Genomic DNA, 14,751 nt, shown 5'->3' with positions numbered 1-14,751 from the left:
ATTATGTAATTATATATGTGTTTTCCGATGGTCTTAGGCGACCCCTGTGAAAGGGTCCTTCGACCGCCAAAGAGATCGCGACCCACAGGTTGAGAACCGCTGCACTAAGTGGTCCCTGGCTCTCGGCAGGGAGTCAGCGTGGGGAGATGAGCTGCAGCGCTGAGGTCCCTATGGTTCAAACACAAGCTCAGGCCCTGGCCGGGTGGCTCAGTCGGTTGGAGCACCCTCCCCTCCACCCAAAGGTCTCGGGTTTGATTCCCAGTCAGGGTACAAGCCCAGGTTGCTGGTTCGATCCCCGGTGGGGGTGCATGTGGGAGGCAACCATCAATGGTTCTCTCCCTCTCCCTCTCTCTCCTCCTCCCTCTTCCTTCCCCCCTCCCCCTCCCTCTCTCTCTCTCAAATCAATAAAAATATATTCTCAGGTGAGGATTAAAACAAAACAAAACAAACAAAAAAAACAAGCTCAGAAAGCGCAAGCAACAAAAGGGAAAAACATAAATTGAACTTCATCAAAGTAAATATTTTTGTGCTTCAGGGTGAGGATTAAAACAAAACAAAACAAACAAAAAAAAAAAACGAGCTCAGAAAGCGCAAGCAACAAAAGGGAAAAAAATAAATAAATTGAACTTCATCAAAGTAAATATTTTTGTGCTTCAAATGACACTAACAAGGTGAAAGAGAACTCACTAATGGGAGAAAATAGTTGCAAATCATACATCTAAGAAATTTGTATCCAAACATATATAAAGAGTCTTTACAACTCAATAATAACAAGACAATCCAATTTTAAAATGGGCAAAGGATCTGAATAGACATTTCTCCAAAAAAGTTAGACAAACAGCCAATAAACACAGGAAAATATTGGTATCAGCCCTCAGGGACGCTAATGAAAATCACAATGAGATACCACTTCACACCTGCTTAGGATGGCTGTAATAATAAACCATACAAAAAACCCAGAAAATACGTGTTGAAAAGGATGGGGAGAAATTGGCACCCTCAAGCGTCCAGCAGTTCCTTAAATGATTAAACATAGAGTTGCCATATGATCCAGCAACTCTACTCCTAGGTATTTCCCAAGAGAAATAAAAAAGTGTCCACACAACACTTGTACACAAATGTCATAGCAGCACTATTCACTAGAGACAAAAGCTGGAAACTACCCAAATGGCCACCAGTTGATAAGTGGATAATAAAATGTGGTAGTTCCACACAACGGAATACATACTACCCAGTAGTGAAAAAAAATAAAAGTAGACACACGCTACAACATGGTTGAAACTTGAAAACATTATGTTAAGTGAAAAAAGCCAATCACGAAAGACCATATATATATTTTTTAATATATTTCTTTATTGATTTCAGAGAGGAAGGGAGGAGAGAGACAGAAACATCAATGATGAGAGAGAATCATTGATTGGCTGCCTCCTGCACACCCCACACTGAGGATGGAGCCTGCAACCCAGGCATGTGCCCTTGGCCGGAATCGAACCTGGGACCCTTCAGTCCACAGGCCGACGCTCTATCCCAGGGGTCTTCAAACTACGGCCCGCGGGCCACATGCAAATACAAATACTGTAATTGTTCCCGTTTTGTTTTTTTACTTCAAAATAAGACATGTGCAGTGTGCATAGGAATTTGTTCATAGTTTTTTTTTTAAACTGTAGTCCGGTTTTTTTTAAACTATAGTCCGGCCCTCCAACAGTCTGAGGGACAGTGAACTGGCCCCCTGTTTAAAAAGTTTGAGGACCCCTGCTCTATCTACTGAGCCAAGCCGGCTAGGGCTATATATTTTTTATAAGTTTTTTTTATTGATTTGAGAGAGGGAAACATCAATGAAAAGAATCATTGATTGGCTGCCTCCTGCACGTCCCCTGCTGGGCATTGAGCCTGCAACCTAGGTACATGCCCTTGACCTTACACTGGGATTGTTCATTGTCCCAGGGAGTCCCTCCTACTCTGGCCCTTTAAACTGTCTAACCCACTAGGCACCACGCCCTCACTCTTCCTGGAAAGGAAGCACAAGCAGCAGAAGCCAGGTGGAGGACCTCCTCCCAGATTCTCTGTCACTGTGTTGTTCCTTTAAGGCAGTGGTTCTCAACCTTCCTCATGCCGCGACCCTTTAATACAGTTCCTCATGTTGTGGTGACACCCAACCATAAAGTTATTTTTGTTGCTACTTCATAACTGTAATTTTGCTACTGTTATGAATCGTAATGTAAATATCTGATATGCAGGATGTATTTTCATTGTTACAAATTGAACATAATTAAAGCATAGTGATTAATCACAAAAACAATATGTAATTATATATGTGTTTTCCGATGGTCTTAGGCGACCCCTGTGAAAGGGTCGTTCGACCCCCAAAGGGGTCGCGACCCACAGGTTGAGAACCGCTGGATTAGGGTAAGACCACATATTTTATACTTGCATTTACATGAAATGTCCAGAATGGGCAAATTGAGAAAGTAGTCTAGTCACGCCTAGGATTGTAAAGATGGAAGGATTGGGCAGTAATAGCCAGAGGACATGGCGTTTCTTATTGGGGAGATAAAAATGTTCTAAAATTGACCCTGGCTGGTTTGGCTCAGTGGATAGAGCATTGGCCTGCAGACTGAAGGGTCCCAGGTTTGATTCTGGTCAGGGCACATGCCCGGGTTGCAGGCTCAATCCCCAGTGGGGGGCGTGCAGGAGGCAGCCAATCAATGATTCTCTCTCATCATTGATGTTTCTCTCCTTTTAAATCAATAAAAATATATATTTTTAAATGTTCTAAAATCGATTGTGGTAATGATTACACAACTCTGTGAATGTACTAAAAACCCTGGAATTGTACACTTTAATGTGTGAGTTGTATGGTACGTGATTATATATTCAATGAAGCTGTTACAAAAACACACACACACACAAAACAAACCCAGGCTCCCCCCAACTCTCAGACCTCGGGCAAGTCTTTGTGAGCCTCAGTTTCCTCAGCTGTAAAATGGGGAAACTGGGCTTCTTCGTCAAGGTCAGGAAGGGCTTCTAGTCATATAGACCCAGGGGCCAATCCTGGCTCAGTTGCTGACCCACTATGTGCCCTGAGACAACTGACTTCCTTTCCTGGAGCCTCCGTTTACTCATCAGTGGGATGGGCATAAAAACCCACCGCCTTGAAAGGAAGGAGGATCCAGAAGAAAGACCTTGGGCTTTTGAATAAATCCAGCTCTGCCAGTTACTAGCTGGAGGACTGGTGGTGAGTCACATCCCTTTCTGAGCCTGTTTCCTCATCTGTGAAATGGAGAGAATCTCATCAGCTAGACCAGTGGTTCTCAACCTTCTGGCCCTTTAAATACAGTTCCTCATGTTGTGACCCAACCATAAAATTGTTTTCGTTGCTACTTCATCACTGTCATGTTGCTACTGTAATGAATCGTGTTGTAAATATCTGATATGCAGGATGGTCTTAGGCGACCCCTGTGAAAGGGTCGTTCGACCGCCAAAGGGGTCGCGACCCACAGGTTGAGAACCGCTGAGCTAGACAGTGTGGAGAGGAGGGGGGAAGGGGCTGGGCACGGACCTGCCGACCTCATCACCCTCCAGCAGCTGCAGGGTAACATCTGGCACGCTGGTGGCAGGGACCTCTATGGACCAGGGGTGAAATATTTGGCAGATCGGTTCCATCAGCATGTACCAAGCACATGCATATGATGTGCCCCTGTGCCAGGCTCTGGGATCCTGACGGGCTTCCGGGCGGGACTGGGGGCACTCAGTTTGAAGAGAGGGCTGTCAGTCAATGTCAAGTTCAATACCAAAGGGTTCTCCTCCTCCCTCCCCCGGGCCTCCGGCTCTGCACCTGCTGCCCGTGACCACCTGGACAGCCCTGCACCCGGGCTTCACTTCACCCATTCCAGGCAGAGCGGAGGCTCAGGTGGGTGCCCTGGGCCTGGCTGTGTCCAGCGCCCAGGCTGTATCCCAACTCCGCTTTCACCCATCATTACTCTGGCTGTGAAGAGATGGTTTGCCAAAAACGGGAAACTGAGGCTAGTCCCTGAAGAGGCAGTTTAAGGTCAGGATCCAGGGCCCCCTGTTTAAAAAGTTTGAGGACCCCTGGTTAAGGTCAGGATCCAAGTTCTGACCTAGACATTTGTAGTCCTCCCCTGCCTGGAAGTCCCCACTATGTACTGTGTGCCACAGATGACAGGGTCGGGGCAGGCAAACTGGCCTCCCACTGACCCAGCACCCACCCCAGCCGGGGCCTCCTCACACCCACTCACCTGTCTCTACCCACAACCCTGGGGACTTTGCTTTTCTCAGGCAACAGCCCTTGTTCCGTCCCTTGGCTCAGGTCCCTCCCACCTGGGCCCTTGGGTGCCGAAGCCGGAGCCTCAGAGCACGGACCCCTTATCATAGGCGGGTCTGAGCACCTGCCATGTGCTGGGCCGCAGGATGAGCTCCTTGGATGTCCCCGCCCACCCACTGGGCTCCACCGGACCCCACCGCTCACCTTCTGTTCAGGATGCTGGGAGGTCAGGGTCACTGCTCTGGGCCACAGGGTGGGGAACAGGCTGAGACCCGGCCGGACCAGGTAGTGTGAAGGTGGGTGCCAGTTTGGGTTCTGAGCCTTTCCAACCCAGGACTCGGCCTCCCAAGTAAATTGAGGCCCACACTCAGCCCAAGGCCGACACGACCGTGTCCGTTTCCCAGAGCAGACGGGGCAGGGGCTTCCCCTCCTGTCTGCACCCATGGCCCAGCTCCCATGGGTGGATGCTACTCAAACTCAGGGCGACCCCCTGCCCCGCAAGAGCAGGCCCGAGGGAAAGGCTCCAGAGCCTCAAGTCCTCCCTGCCCCCCTCCTGACCTGCCCCAGGAGAGCAGCTTAATGTTTCCATATAAAGGAGACAGGGGGCTTAAGGTGCCTTAACTTCAGTCAAAGTCACTGCCTAATCTGAGGCCAAGAGGCTCCGCCCCAGGCCCAACCTCCCTCCCTTCCTCCCCAAAGAAACACTCGCACACTCTTCCCCGAGAGCCCAGTATTTCCCCCACCCTCACTCCCCGTGGGGTCTGGGGAGCAGGCTGGGGGGCAGAGAATGACAGGAGGGAGTGTGGGGGCAGAGCCTGGGCAAAGACAAGGGTACAGGATCGGAGATGAGCAGGAAGAGAGGGAGCCTGAGAGAGAGAACCGAGATGGGGGGTGGTGGAGAGAGACCCAGAGGGAAGGGCATAGGGACAGAGAGAGGGACAGACAGAGTGACAGGGACCCAGAGGGAGAGGGACAGAGATTCAGAGGGAAGCAGACGGACAATGGGGAGATGGGTGGGGGACAGAGGCACGGGGAGAGAGAACAGCAACACAGGCAGATGAGGAGCAATTGGGAAAGTCATGGAGATCGTGTCTTAGGAAAGGGCAAGATGGGAGATGGAAGGCAGAGACCAACGGAAGACACAGAGACGGGGCAAGAAAGAGGCTCCGTTGAGATGGAGGACGCGGGGGGTGGGGTGGGGGGGGGGACATGAAAAAAAGCACAAAATGCCAATGGGGTCAGTCAGAGGCACCAAACTTGAAGGGAGCAATTGTTCTGGGGCTGGACCGTCACCCAGGGTAAGACTGGACCTCTCCGAGGGGGAGGGGGGACAGCAAGGATGGATGGGGAGTGGGGAGATGCTGGAGCAGATGCCAAAGCAAGCAGGGGAGTGGGAGGAGGTGGGGTGGCCCTCAGCCCCGGGACCCCGGCCCAGACCTCTGCATGGAGCACATACCTGGTGGGGCGGCCCACCCCCATGCCCTCCACGGGGGGCTCCTTGGTGGGTGCCGATGGCTGCGGTCTGTCCTTAGCCCCAGGGGCCTTGTGCCGGATGCCCAACCTCTGTGTCCACAGGCGGATCAGAGGCCTGGCCCGAGGGGGGGGACAGGGGGTGGGGCCAGCTCAGAGCCGCAGAGGGGGAGCCAGGGAGGACAGCCAGGCAGGCGGCTGGGCTGCAGCCCAGGCAAGCTGGAGAGGTGGCAGAGACACAGGAGGGGGCAGGGACAGAGCCTGGGGGCCAGGAGACATGGGAAGACAGGGACACAAATGCAGCAAAGATGGGGACATGGATGAGGGAACAAAAGGGGTGAGGTGAGGATAAAGGAGACAGTGACTGAAGGAGAAATGGGGGGGGCCTGGTTCTCCCTGAGACAAAGCCTTAAAAAGTTGGGGGTCACAGGTGAGATACCCCCCGGAGACCCGGAGGGAGTCCCGGATGGAATCAAATGTAGGGAAGGCAGACTGGGGGTGCACCCAATGGGGTGAAGGCTGGAGCAGCTGCCAGATTCCTGCTCCTCCCCGTTTTCTCTCAGGGAAGCGGCCAGGAGGATGAGTCTCATACATCAGGCCTATTCCCGTCCTTTATTGGCTCTTAGGACCCCCCCCCCGACTTTCCTCCCTCCACAGTGCCTGCCTTCAGCACAGAGGAGGGGAGAAAGCCCACGCAGCCCTCACTGGGGAGTCCTGGCAAAACCTAATCCTCCGGGGGAGACCCACCCCTCAAACTCGGTCCAGTCATTGCAAAGCACTTGAGTTCCCTGAGGTCAAAGGGTCAAGCCAAGGGCCTCAGCTGACAAAATATCCCTAGTAATTGGGGCCACCCCAGGCCCACCTTCGAAATGGGCCAACAGCGTCCCCTGAAGGGTGGGGGTGAGTCACTGGGCTGAACCACGTCTCTGGGTGGGTGGGGCCGCTGGAGCCAAACCCAGGGGTTTGAGAGCAGTGGTCGCCAACCGGTGGTGCTCCTGGTGCTCCGCGAGGTCCGGCAGGCTGGCAACGCTGTCTCAGAGCGCCATGGATCAAACCAAGTCCTTCGCTGGAGGAGTCCTCAGACCAAACCAAGTTCCTTTAAAGAACAGTAAGTCAAGCAGAATCCATCCTGGGGGCCAATGGGCCGAGCGAAGTCCTTCTTTGGAGGAGGGCCGGTCCGCAGATCTGAACGAGGCCCTTCCAGGAAACCAACCTCAACGTCAGCTCCCAGGCCGCGCTCAGACGCTGATGGTGCGGAAGACGGTGAAGCCGGACAGGGCGGTGCTGACCAGGACCCCGGGGCACTGCGGGTGCCAGTGCAGCTCCTTCAGATCGGTCTCGCCCTGGTGCACAAACAGCAGCTGCTGGGGGAGGTCCGCCAGCCCGGGGTCGGTCTCCGCGTCGCCCGCCTCGGGGTCCCGCTCCACCGCCAGGTCCCACTGTGTGATCTGGTTGTCTGCACCCGAGGCTGCGAAGACCCCACTGTCCTGGGGGTGCCACTCGACGGAGGTCACGGGGGCCACGTGCTGCTTGAAAGTGGCCACTGGGGAGCCAGACTGTGGGGAAACAGGAGGCAGGGGCTTTGAGCACCTCAGCCGGAGTCCTGGGGTACTCCAGGCAGAGCCCCAACCCTCTCCAGCCTCGGGGTTCAACCAGGGCTCCACCCTTGAGCCCCCACAAGCCCGGATTCTCTGAAAGGGACAGAGGGGGAGGTACAGCTGGTAACAATGGCCTACGTCCCAGGGGCTGCTGGGAACCCTGCTTTCACCTGCCCAGAAGCCCCTCCCAGGAAGGGGGTGTCCTCCCCATGGTCCTATGGCCTTAAAGGGGCGGAAGCAGGGCTCCCAGGCCCCAGGAGCAGCAGACGCAAAGAAGCAAGAAGCTGCTTTTCCTACACAAAGGGGCTGACTTGGAGAAGGGTCTCCAAAGTCCCAATCAGCTCGGCCATGTGACGTGGCCATGCACCTGCCTTGGGGCTGGAATCCTTTTCTAGAAACTTCCCAGGGGTGATGCTAGAGAACCCATTACACCGGCAGGGAAAACAGACTAGGACCCGGTGGCCCCGGGAAGGCGCAGAGCCCTGTGGAGTGAGGGCTTTGCTCAGAGGGATCCCAGACACAGCAATGCTTCCTGCCCAGAAGCCCTCTCAGTGCGACAATCGGCGCTACAATCGGCGCTACAATCGGCACGTAGCTGGACCATATGTCACATCTGCTCCTGGCCTTTCTATGCCTGTCTCCTCTCCTGCAGCGAGGGAGCTGGGCTCCGGAGGTCTTTGCCTCTTCCGTCTCCTGTCAGCTCTCTGGCTGGTAGAACGGTGCTTCCACATCAGCCACAAGCCATCCTCCTGCTGAGCCCGCTCCCTCTTCTGTCGCCCGAAGGGGCTGGGCCCAGTGAAAGGGCGCTCCCAGCTCTGGCGTCGAAGACCACGTCAGAGGGCAAACCCACAAATCCCAGTGGCTGAGGGAACAGGGGCTTCTCCAGGCGCCCAGCTGGGAGCGTACCTTGAACTGCCGCAGGTCCCACACCTTGAGGGCCCCGTCATCCCCACCGCTGAGCAGGAAGGGCTCCCGGCGGCTCCAGTTGATGACGTTGACGTCCCCATCGTGGGCGGCGGCAGTGGTGAGCATGCAGGCCTTGCTGGGGGCGGCCCGGATGTCCCAGATGCGAATGGAGGCGTCAGCTGAGCAGGAGCCGAATACCTGGAAGAGGAGTCTGAGCGACCGGGGCTCCCTGCACCCCACCCGAGACCAGGTACTAGTTGTGGGCCCCTCACTAGGACCTGCCCCAGCCCCTCCTCCTTTAAGACCCAGGAATCCAGCCCCGCTGGTATGGCTCAGTTGGTGGACTGTTGACCCAGGAACCAAGAGGTCACTGGTTCGATTCCCAGGCAGGGCACAGGCCTGGGTTGTGGGCTGGGTCCCCAGTAGCGGGTGTGTAGGAGGCAGCCGATCAATGATTCTCTCTCATCTGATGTTTCTATCTCCCTCCCCCTCTGATATCAATAAAAAGATATATTAAAAAAAACCCAAGACCCAGGAATCCAGCCCCAGCCCCGCCTCACCGTGTCCTCGGTCGGGGACCACTGCAAGTCCTCCACGGAGCGTGTGTGGCCCACGAATGGCCGCTGGTCTACATGCCAGGAGCCGCCGTCCGTGGGCGTCCAGAGGTGGATGTTCTTCTGACAGTCACCGGTCAGCAGGCGCCCTGGGGAGTCGGGAAACGACCTGGTCCCAGCTGGCCCAGTGCAGTCCCCTCCCTGGAGTCAGCACCCACCCCTGCTGCCGACCCTGCTCCCCCTGGCACCCCAGGACCAAGTGCATACCCCAGGGACTCACCGGGCACACGGGGGGACCAGTCCAGGGCAAAGCCCTCGCCCATATGGCCAGCGAAGGCGAAGATAGGCTTCACGCGAGCCTGCTCGTCCCGGAGGAAGGCGGCCAGGGCCTGGGGGTCATCGACCACCTGCAGAAGCCGCCGCAGCGCAAACACCTCCACCTGGCCCTTCTCTGACCACACCCCAGCCACCGGCTCCTCGCCCAGCCAAGACACCTGTGGGGGGAGAAGGAAGGGGAGGTGAGCTGGAAGGGGCAGGAGGCTCAGGTTGGTGACCACAGCTTCTAGCATCCCTGAGAACTAGGACGGCAGTTCCTCAGACCCCCCCACCCCCAGGGCTGGGACAACGACCCCCAGAATCCTTTGCAGGAAAGGACCACAGTCTGCAAGACCAGCTTGGTACCTGGGACAACTCCCCACCCTGCGGTAGAGGTGGTGGTGGGAGAACAAAACTTCAAGACTCCTGGGAATCAAGGCTGTAATCCCCACCAGCCCTCATCAGACTCCTGGTCTCTGCTGGTCTCTGCTACCCTCTCAATGCGGGAGAGTCACAGGCCTCAGGCCTCAGTACGTTTGCTCAAAGGAGGTCCCGTTCAGCCTCCGGGTTTCCAGCAGCATCTACCTCCGACCTCCTCCTTGAACTCCAGACTCACATCACACTGACCATTCAAACTTCACGCAATCAAAGCCAAGCTCCTAATCACTGACTGCAAACTACTCCTCCCCAAACTGCAGGACCTTTTTTCAACTTGTCTCTTCCTCAACCCGACACCTATGCTGATTCCAGTAAAAATGCACCACTTCGCCCTGCAGGTTTGGCTCAGTGGATAGAGCATCGGCCGGCGGACCAAAGGGTCCCGGGTTTGATTCCGGTCAAGGGCACCTACCTTGGTTGCAGGCTCCTCCCCGGCCCGGGCCCTGGTCAGGGCTCATGCAGGAGGCAACCAATGGATGTGTTTCTCTCACATCGATGTTTCTCTCTGTCTCCCTCTCTCTTATCTCTCCCTAAAAATCAATGGAAAACTATCCCCAGGTGAGAACTGCAGGGGGGTGGGGCGGGGGGAAGCACCACATTCATCCCTTCTCACCACCTCTATTGTTGTCTCTCACGTTGCTACTGACGTCATCCTTCTCCCAAACTACAGCCCCTACAGGACTGTCCGCTGCCCTTGCCTTCCTGCAGCCTCTTCTCAACAGAGCAGGTAGAGGAATTAAAACACAAGTCAGATCCCACCTTTCCTGTGCTCCAAACTCTCCCATGGCTTCCAACGTCTCCCCAAGTAAAGCCAAGTCCTTACAATGGGCTACAAGGCCCTAACAATCTGTCTCATCTGGGCCCACACCCCGAATCTTGTCGCTGCATCCCTTGCTCATTCTGCTCTAAGCACACTGGTCTCCCCAGCGTCTCTCAAAAAACTCCTCCAACATGCCAAGTCCACCCCAGGCCTGTGCACGTGTTTTCCTTGCCTGCAAACCTTTTCCCACACACCCTTGGCTCACTCCCTCACTTCCTGTGGGTCTCTGTATAAACGGCTCCTTATCAGTGAATACTTCCCAGGCCACACTATTTAAAATAGCAACCCACACAGGAACACCCTCCACCAGCCGTGGGCAAACTACGGCCCGTTTGAAATGAATAAAACTAAAAAAAAAAAAAAAAAAAAAAATACCCTTTTATGTAATGATGTATACTTTGAATTTATATTAGTTCACACAAACACTCCATCCATGCTTTTGTTCCGGCCCTCCGGTCCAGTTTAAGAACCCATTGTGGCCCTCGAGTCAAAAAGTTTGCCCACCCCTGCCCTACACCCTTACCTGACTTTATTTTTTTCTCTACAACACTTAGCACCTTGACATAGTACACATCTCCTTATTTTGTTCTGGTCCCTTTCTCCAGCAGCATATAAGCTCCAAGCAGCCAGAGACCTTTTGCTCCCTGTTAAATCCCTAGAGCCCAAAACACTACCTAAAACACGTTAACACTTCAATGGAAACGCACAGCAAGAACCACCGGCCCAGCACTGCTCCAAGTGCTGCTTATATGTCACCTCATTTAACTCACACATCACCCTGATCAGAAGATGCTATAACCCTAAACCACAAGAGTAACCTCAGGACAGTTCCTGAAAAATAACAGAAAACACATACACTCACATTACAGCCAGGTGCTGTTTCTAAGCACCTGAAAGAACTGTATTTCAGTTACAGAAAGAATTGTACGTTATTCTACGCGATCCTTACACCAGGCAAGTTTTGCAACTCTCACCATTTCACAAAACATAAAAATAAAAAAAAAATATAACCTGATGAACAAAAAGATAGATACAGAGGCAGAGAAGCATGGAATAGGCTGTCAAATTACAGCGGGAAGGCTGGGGAGTGTTGGGGGGGGGCGTGGATAAGAGATCAACTGAAGGACTTGTATGCATGCATATAAACATAACCACAGGGGAAGGTCAATGGGGTGGGGGAGCGGGAAGGAGACATATGTACTACTATCTGTAATACTTTAAACAATAAAATAAAATTTTTTTAAAAAAGAAACCCACTCCACAGCACCCAGCGACAATTCAGAATAGCTAAGACATATGTAAACTAACACATAAAATTATGTGCCCGATGCTGTCCCAAAAGCTGAGGTGCAGGCACAGACGTGAGAGTAGGGGCGTGCTCCAGAGACGAAGAGCAGACTGCGTAGGCTGCACTTACCCGGACTCGGTTGATGCCGCCGTAGTGGGGCACCATGGCCAGCTCCAGCTGAGGCTTCCGATCTTCTTCATCCTCTTCATCTTCCTCGTCCTCTTCATCGCTGCCCTCTGAGGGTGGGAGCTTGGTCCCGTGCAGATTGTGCATCCGAAGCATCATCAATCTGGGGGAAAGTGGGATGTGACTGAGGCGCGGGGACACCCCAACTTTTGGGTCTGAGGGAGGCCGAAGCCGGAAGCCCTGCCTCCTGGGTCCCTGGGGAAGGGGAGCTGGAGGCTGACTCCTGGACTCTGAGCCAGGAAGAGGCTGGGGACTTGGACTCCTGGGCAAGCCTCAGGTCCCACTCACCTGTTGCTCTGGGCGCTCTCCGCCTGGGTCCCAGCACACAGGTAAAGTGTCAGAGGAAGCTCGGAGCGATTGTCCCCCAGGTGGTCCCGGACGATGTCAAAGCTGAGACAGGGGGCGCCTGGGGAGGGAAGGAGCGGTTGGAAAGCCATGATGGGACGGCGGGATCTCAGCGCCCTGCAGTGTGACGCCACCCCTCTCAGGACCCCAGTCTTCCCTTTCAGAGCGCCTCTTACTAGTAAGTTAAAGGCTCAGGACCTGGGTCCGGGACCCAGGATTCCAGCTCCCTCCTTCCCCGGGGGCCAGGGGTCTGGGTGCCCACCCACCGGTCTGCGCTCGGTGGTACAGCACGTAGGCCTCCTCGTCCATGACCAGCTCCTCTCCTTCGCTCAGCGGCGGTCCCCGGCCGGGCAGATAGACCTGGGCCGGGCCCTCGGACTCAGCGTTGCGGGACTCGGCCTCCATGGGCTCCTCGGTTTCACACGTGCGCCGCCGACCCTTGCGCGCCGCCATCCTCGAAACCTCTAGCTGTCGGCGCGAGGGGAGAGCGTCACTTCCGGTTTGCGCTTTCCCCGCCCCCACCCTTTCGAAGATCCGCCAGGCGGCGCCGTTACCTTGGAAACTCTCCAGTTCACCAATTAGAGAGGGCGGTGGGGAGAGGGAGAAGGAGAACAAGGTAACGGCGCCCTGGTTTAGCCCTGGAGGCGGGTGGTGGATACGGGGAGACCACCAGCCCCGCATGACTTTGAGGCGCTCTTCCGCGGAGCCGTCGCAAGGCCTCCTGGGAATTGTAGTTCTCTGGGAGGCCTGTGCCCCCCCCCATCCACTAGCGGTTCTCAACCTGTGGGTCGCGACCCCTTTGAGGGGTCCAACGACCCTTTCACAGGGGTCGCCTAAGACCATCGGAAAACACATATATAATTACATATTGTTTTTGTGATTAATCACTATGCTTTAATTATGTTACTAGACTCGGAGTTCAGAGCCTCCACTCCATTTTTCCACCTTTGATTCCCAGAGCTTTCTTTTCGCTCAGATGATTATTCATGTATGCAAATAAGAGCTCTTACTGACAAGGAGTGTGGGTTTCTGTTCTCTGAAGACCCATAAAGCCGGTTTCTTCTCCCCTCCTTGTGATGATGGCTTTAATTTATTTCAAAATGCTTAATGTAAGCAGGATGATATTACGCGTGAGTTAGTCGGTTGAATCTACCCTCTCGGGGCAGTCAAGTGCCTAACCAAGGACTTCACGTCGCAGCTATGGTCAGCGAGCACTTAATCAGAAAGTCCACCCTCCGGAGGCAGCTGTTACAAGTGCTTCTCCTTATCGCCCATCAGCAGCAGAGGTTTGGCTAATTGGCATAATGAAATGTTAGAAATAGATTCTCCTTAGTGAGATTAACGCCATTCAAGATACGTGGATTGGCTGAAATGTATTAGACACGCTCCTCGCTTGCATGGACAGGATATTAAGAATCTTGCACGCCTCGTTGACCGTAGCCCTAGGAATGGGACCCTAGACTTGATCCTGAAATGGCTTGATCCTGGATCTTTCCTGAGTTCTCTGTCCCCCATATCTCCAGGTCTCTGTCCACCCCTGCCCCTTCTCAGCCCTTCCCTTCTCAGGGTCTTTTTTCACCTCCTCTTCCTGGGTCTTGGTCTCCCGCCTCCCTCCAGGGTCTCGGCTCTCGCTCTAATTCTCTTTCTGCCCCTTCTTTCGGTGGGACTTCTCTCAGTTTGTTTCCTTCACAGGTTTGAGGGTGCTGGTGCTGGGGGATGGGGGTGGGGGGATACGAGACAGACACGGAGCTCACACTTGGACTGAGGAGGCATAAAAACATGGTTTATTCCAAACACTGCAAGGTGGACCAGGAGAGAGGGGAGGAAGGTGGGTGGTGAGTGTGGACTCCCAGACCCTCCCCTCCACAACCCCGCTCCAGGCCCGGCTGGAGATCTGGGAAGAGGAGGCTTTGGGGGGTCTGCTGGGTCATCACTGAAGGGTCACAGATAAGGGTGAGATTTGGAGAGGGTGTGTTTGGTGGCACCTGGGGTAGGTAGTGAGGTGCGGCTGGGTGGGAGGTTTTGGCCCCTAAAGGGTGGGATCAACGCTGGGGGGCGGGGCTTCCGTTGGGGGTGTGTCCTAAGTCAAAATAGGGAAATGTGACCCGGGGTGGAAAAGGAGGAGGGGGGGTGTCCCGGTTTGACGTCAAGGGTCACAGTCTGGTCGGGGCACAGTCTGGGGTTCGGGTCACAGTTTCGGGTCAGAGGTCACAGTCTGGGGTCGGATGACCATTGGTAGGGGTCGGAAGTCACAGTCTGGGGTCAGGGGTTTCTGTATGGCGGGGCCAAGGTCTAGGAGGGTCACAGTTTGGCGAATGCGTCTCACAGTTTTGAGTCCCAATGGATGGAAGGTTAAAAACGAAATGTCCAGTGGGCTCCGAGACCTCCGCCCCCCCCCCTCCAACGGGATGAGATTCCGGGGACCAAATCCCCTCCGGCTCACGGTGCCCCGAAAACGAAGGGGCACAGGACGCTGCTCCAGGCGGGTCCGACCAGCGCCACCTTTCTCTTTCCCATCCCACGCAGGTCCTCTCCGCTGCGCGTGCCCC

General features: G+C 54.7%; 2 protein-coding genes across 2 annotated transcripts in view; both read right to left on the bottom strand.

Annotated features, from left to right (window-relative positions):
- Positions 1–6,346, bottom strand: part of KCNJ14 (potassium channel, inwardly rectifying subfamily J, member 14) — a 16,896-nt gene extending 10,550 nt beyond the window's left edge. Inside the window, exons 1-3 of the mRNA XM_005879587.2 lie at positions 6,192–6,346; positions 5,739–5,870; positions 4,487–4,523 (exon numbers count right to left, since the gene is read on the bottom strand). Of these exons, the coding sequence (XP_005879649.1) occupies positions 4,487–4,523; positions 5,739–5,870; positions 6,192–6,346 (324 nt within the window). The remainder of the gene's footprint in view (positions 1–4,486; positions 4,524–5,738; positions 5,871–6,191) is intronic.
- Positions 4,072–12,843, bottom strand: GRWD1 (glutamate-rich WD repeat containing 1). Its single transcript, XM_005879482.2, has 8 exons — positions 12,757–12,843; positions 12,469–12,670; positions 12,146–12,263; positions 11,801–11,960; positions 9,091–9,304; positions 8,817–8,959; positions 8,257–8,454; positions 4,072–7,308 (listed from the first exon to the last, which is right to left on the bottom strand). Exons 2-8 carry the CDS (start codon positions 12,653–12,655, stop codon positions 6,991–6,993), a joined length of 1,338 nt encoding a protein of 445 aa, XP_005879544.1. The 5' UTR covers positions 12,656–12,670; positions 12,757–12,843; the 3' UTR covers positions 4,072–6,990.
- Between the last annotated feature and the right edge of the window lie 1,908 nt (positions 12,844–14,751).

The sequence above is a fragment of the Myotis brandtii genome, unplaced genomic scaffold (assembly GCF_000412655.1).
Source record: "Myotis brandtii unplaced genomic scaffold, ASM41265v1 scaffold601, whole genome shotgun sequence".
NCBI classification, from domain to species: domain Eukaryota; kingdom Metazoa; phylum Chordata; class Mammalia; order Chiroptera; family Vespertilionidae; genus Myotis; species Myotis brandtii.
Note: the sequence above shows the minus strand (reverse complement) of the source record. Positions and strands in the feature narration are given on the sequence as shown.

Bases quoted from the DNA above. Each gene is read 5' to 3' on its own strand.
- GRWD1 (XM_005879482.2), bottom strand. From the start codon at position 12,655: ATGGCGGCGCGCAAGGGTCGGCGGCGCACGTGTGAAACCGAGGAGCCC. The intron at 11,961-12,145 runs GTGAGTGGGACC...ACTTTCCCCCAG, and splicing joins GAGAGCGCCCAGAGCAACAG to ATTGATGATGCTTCGGATGC. The intron at 9,305-11,800 runs GTAAGTGCAGCC...CTCCCCCCACAG, and splicing joins GCGGCATCAACCGAGTCCGG to GTGTCTTGGCTGGGCGAGGA.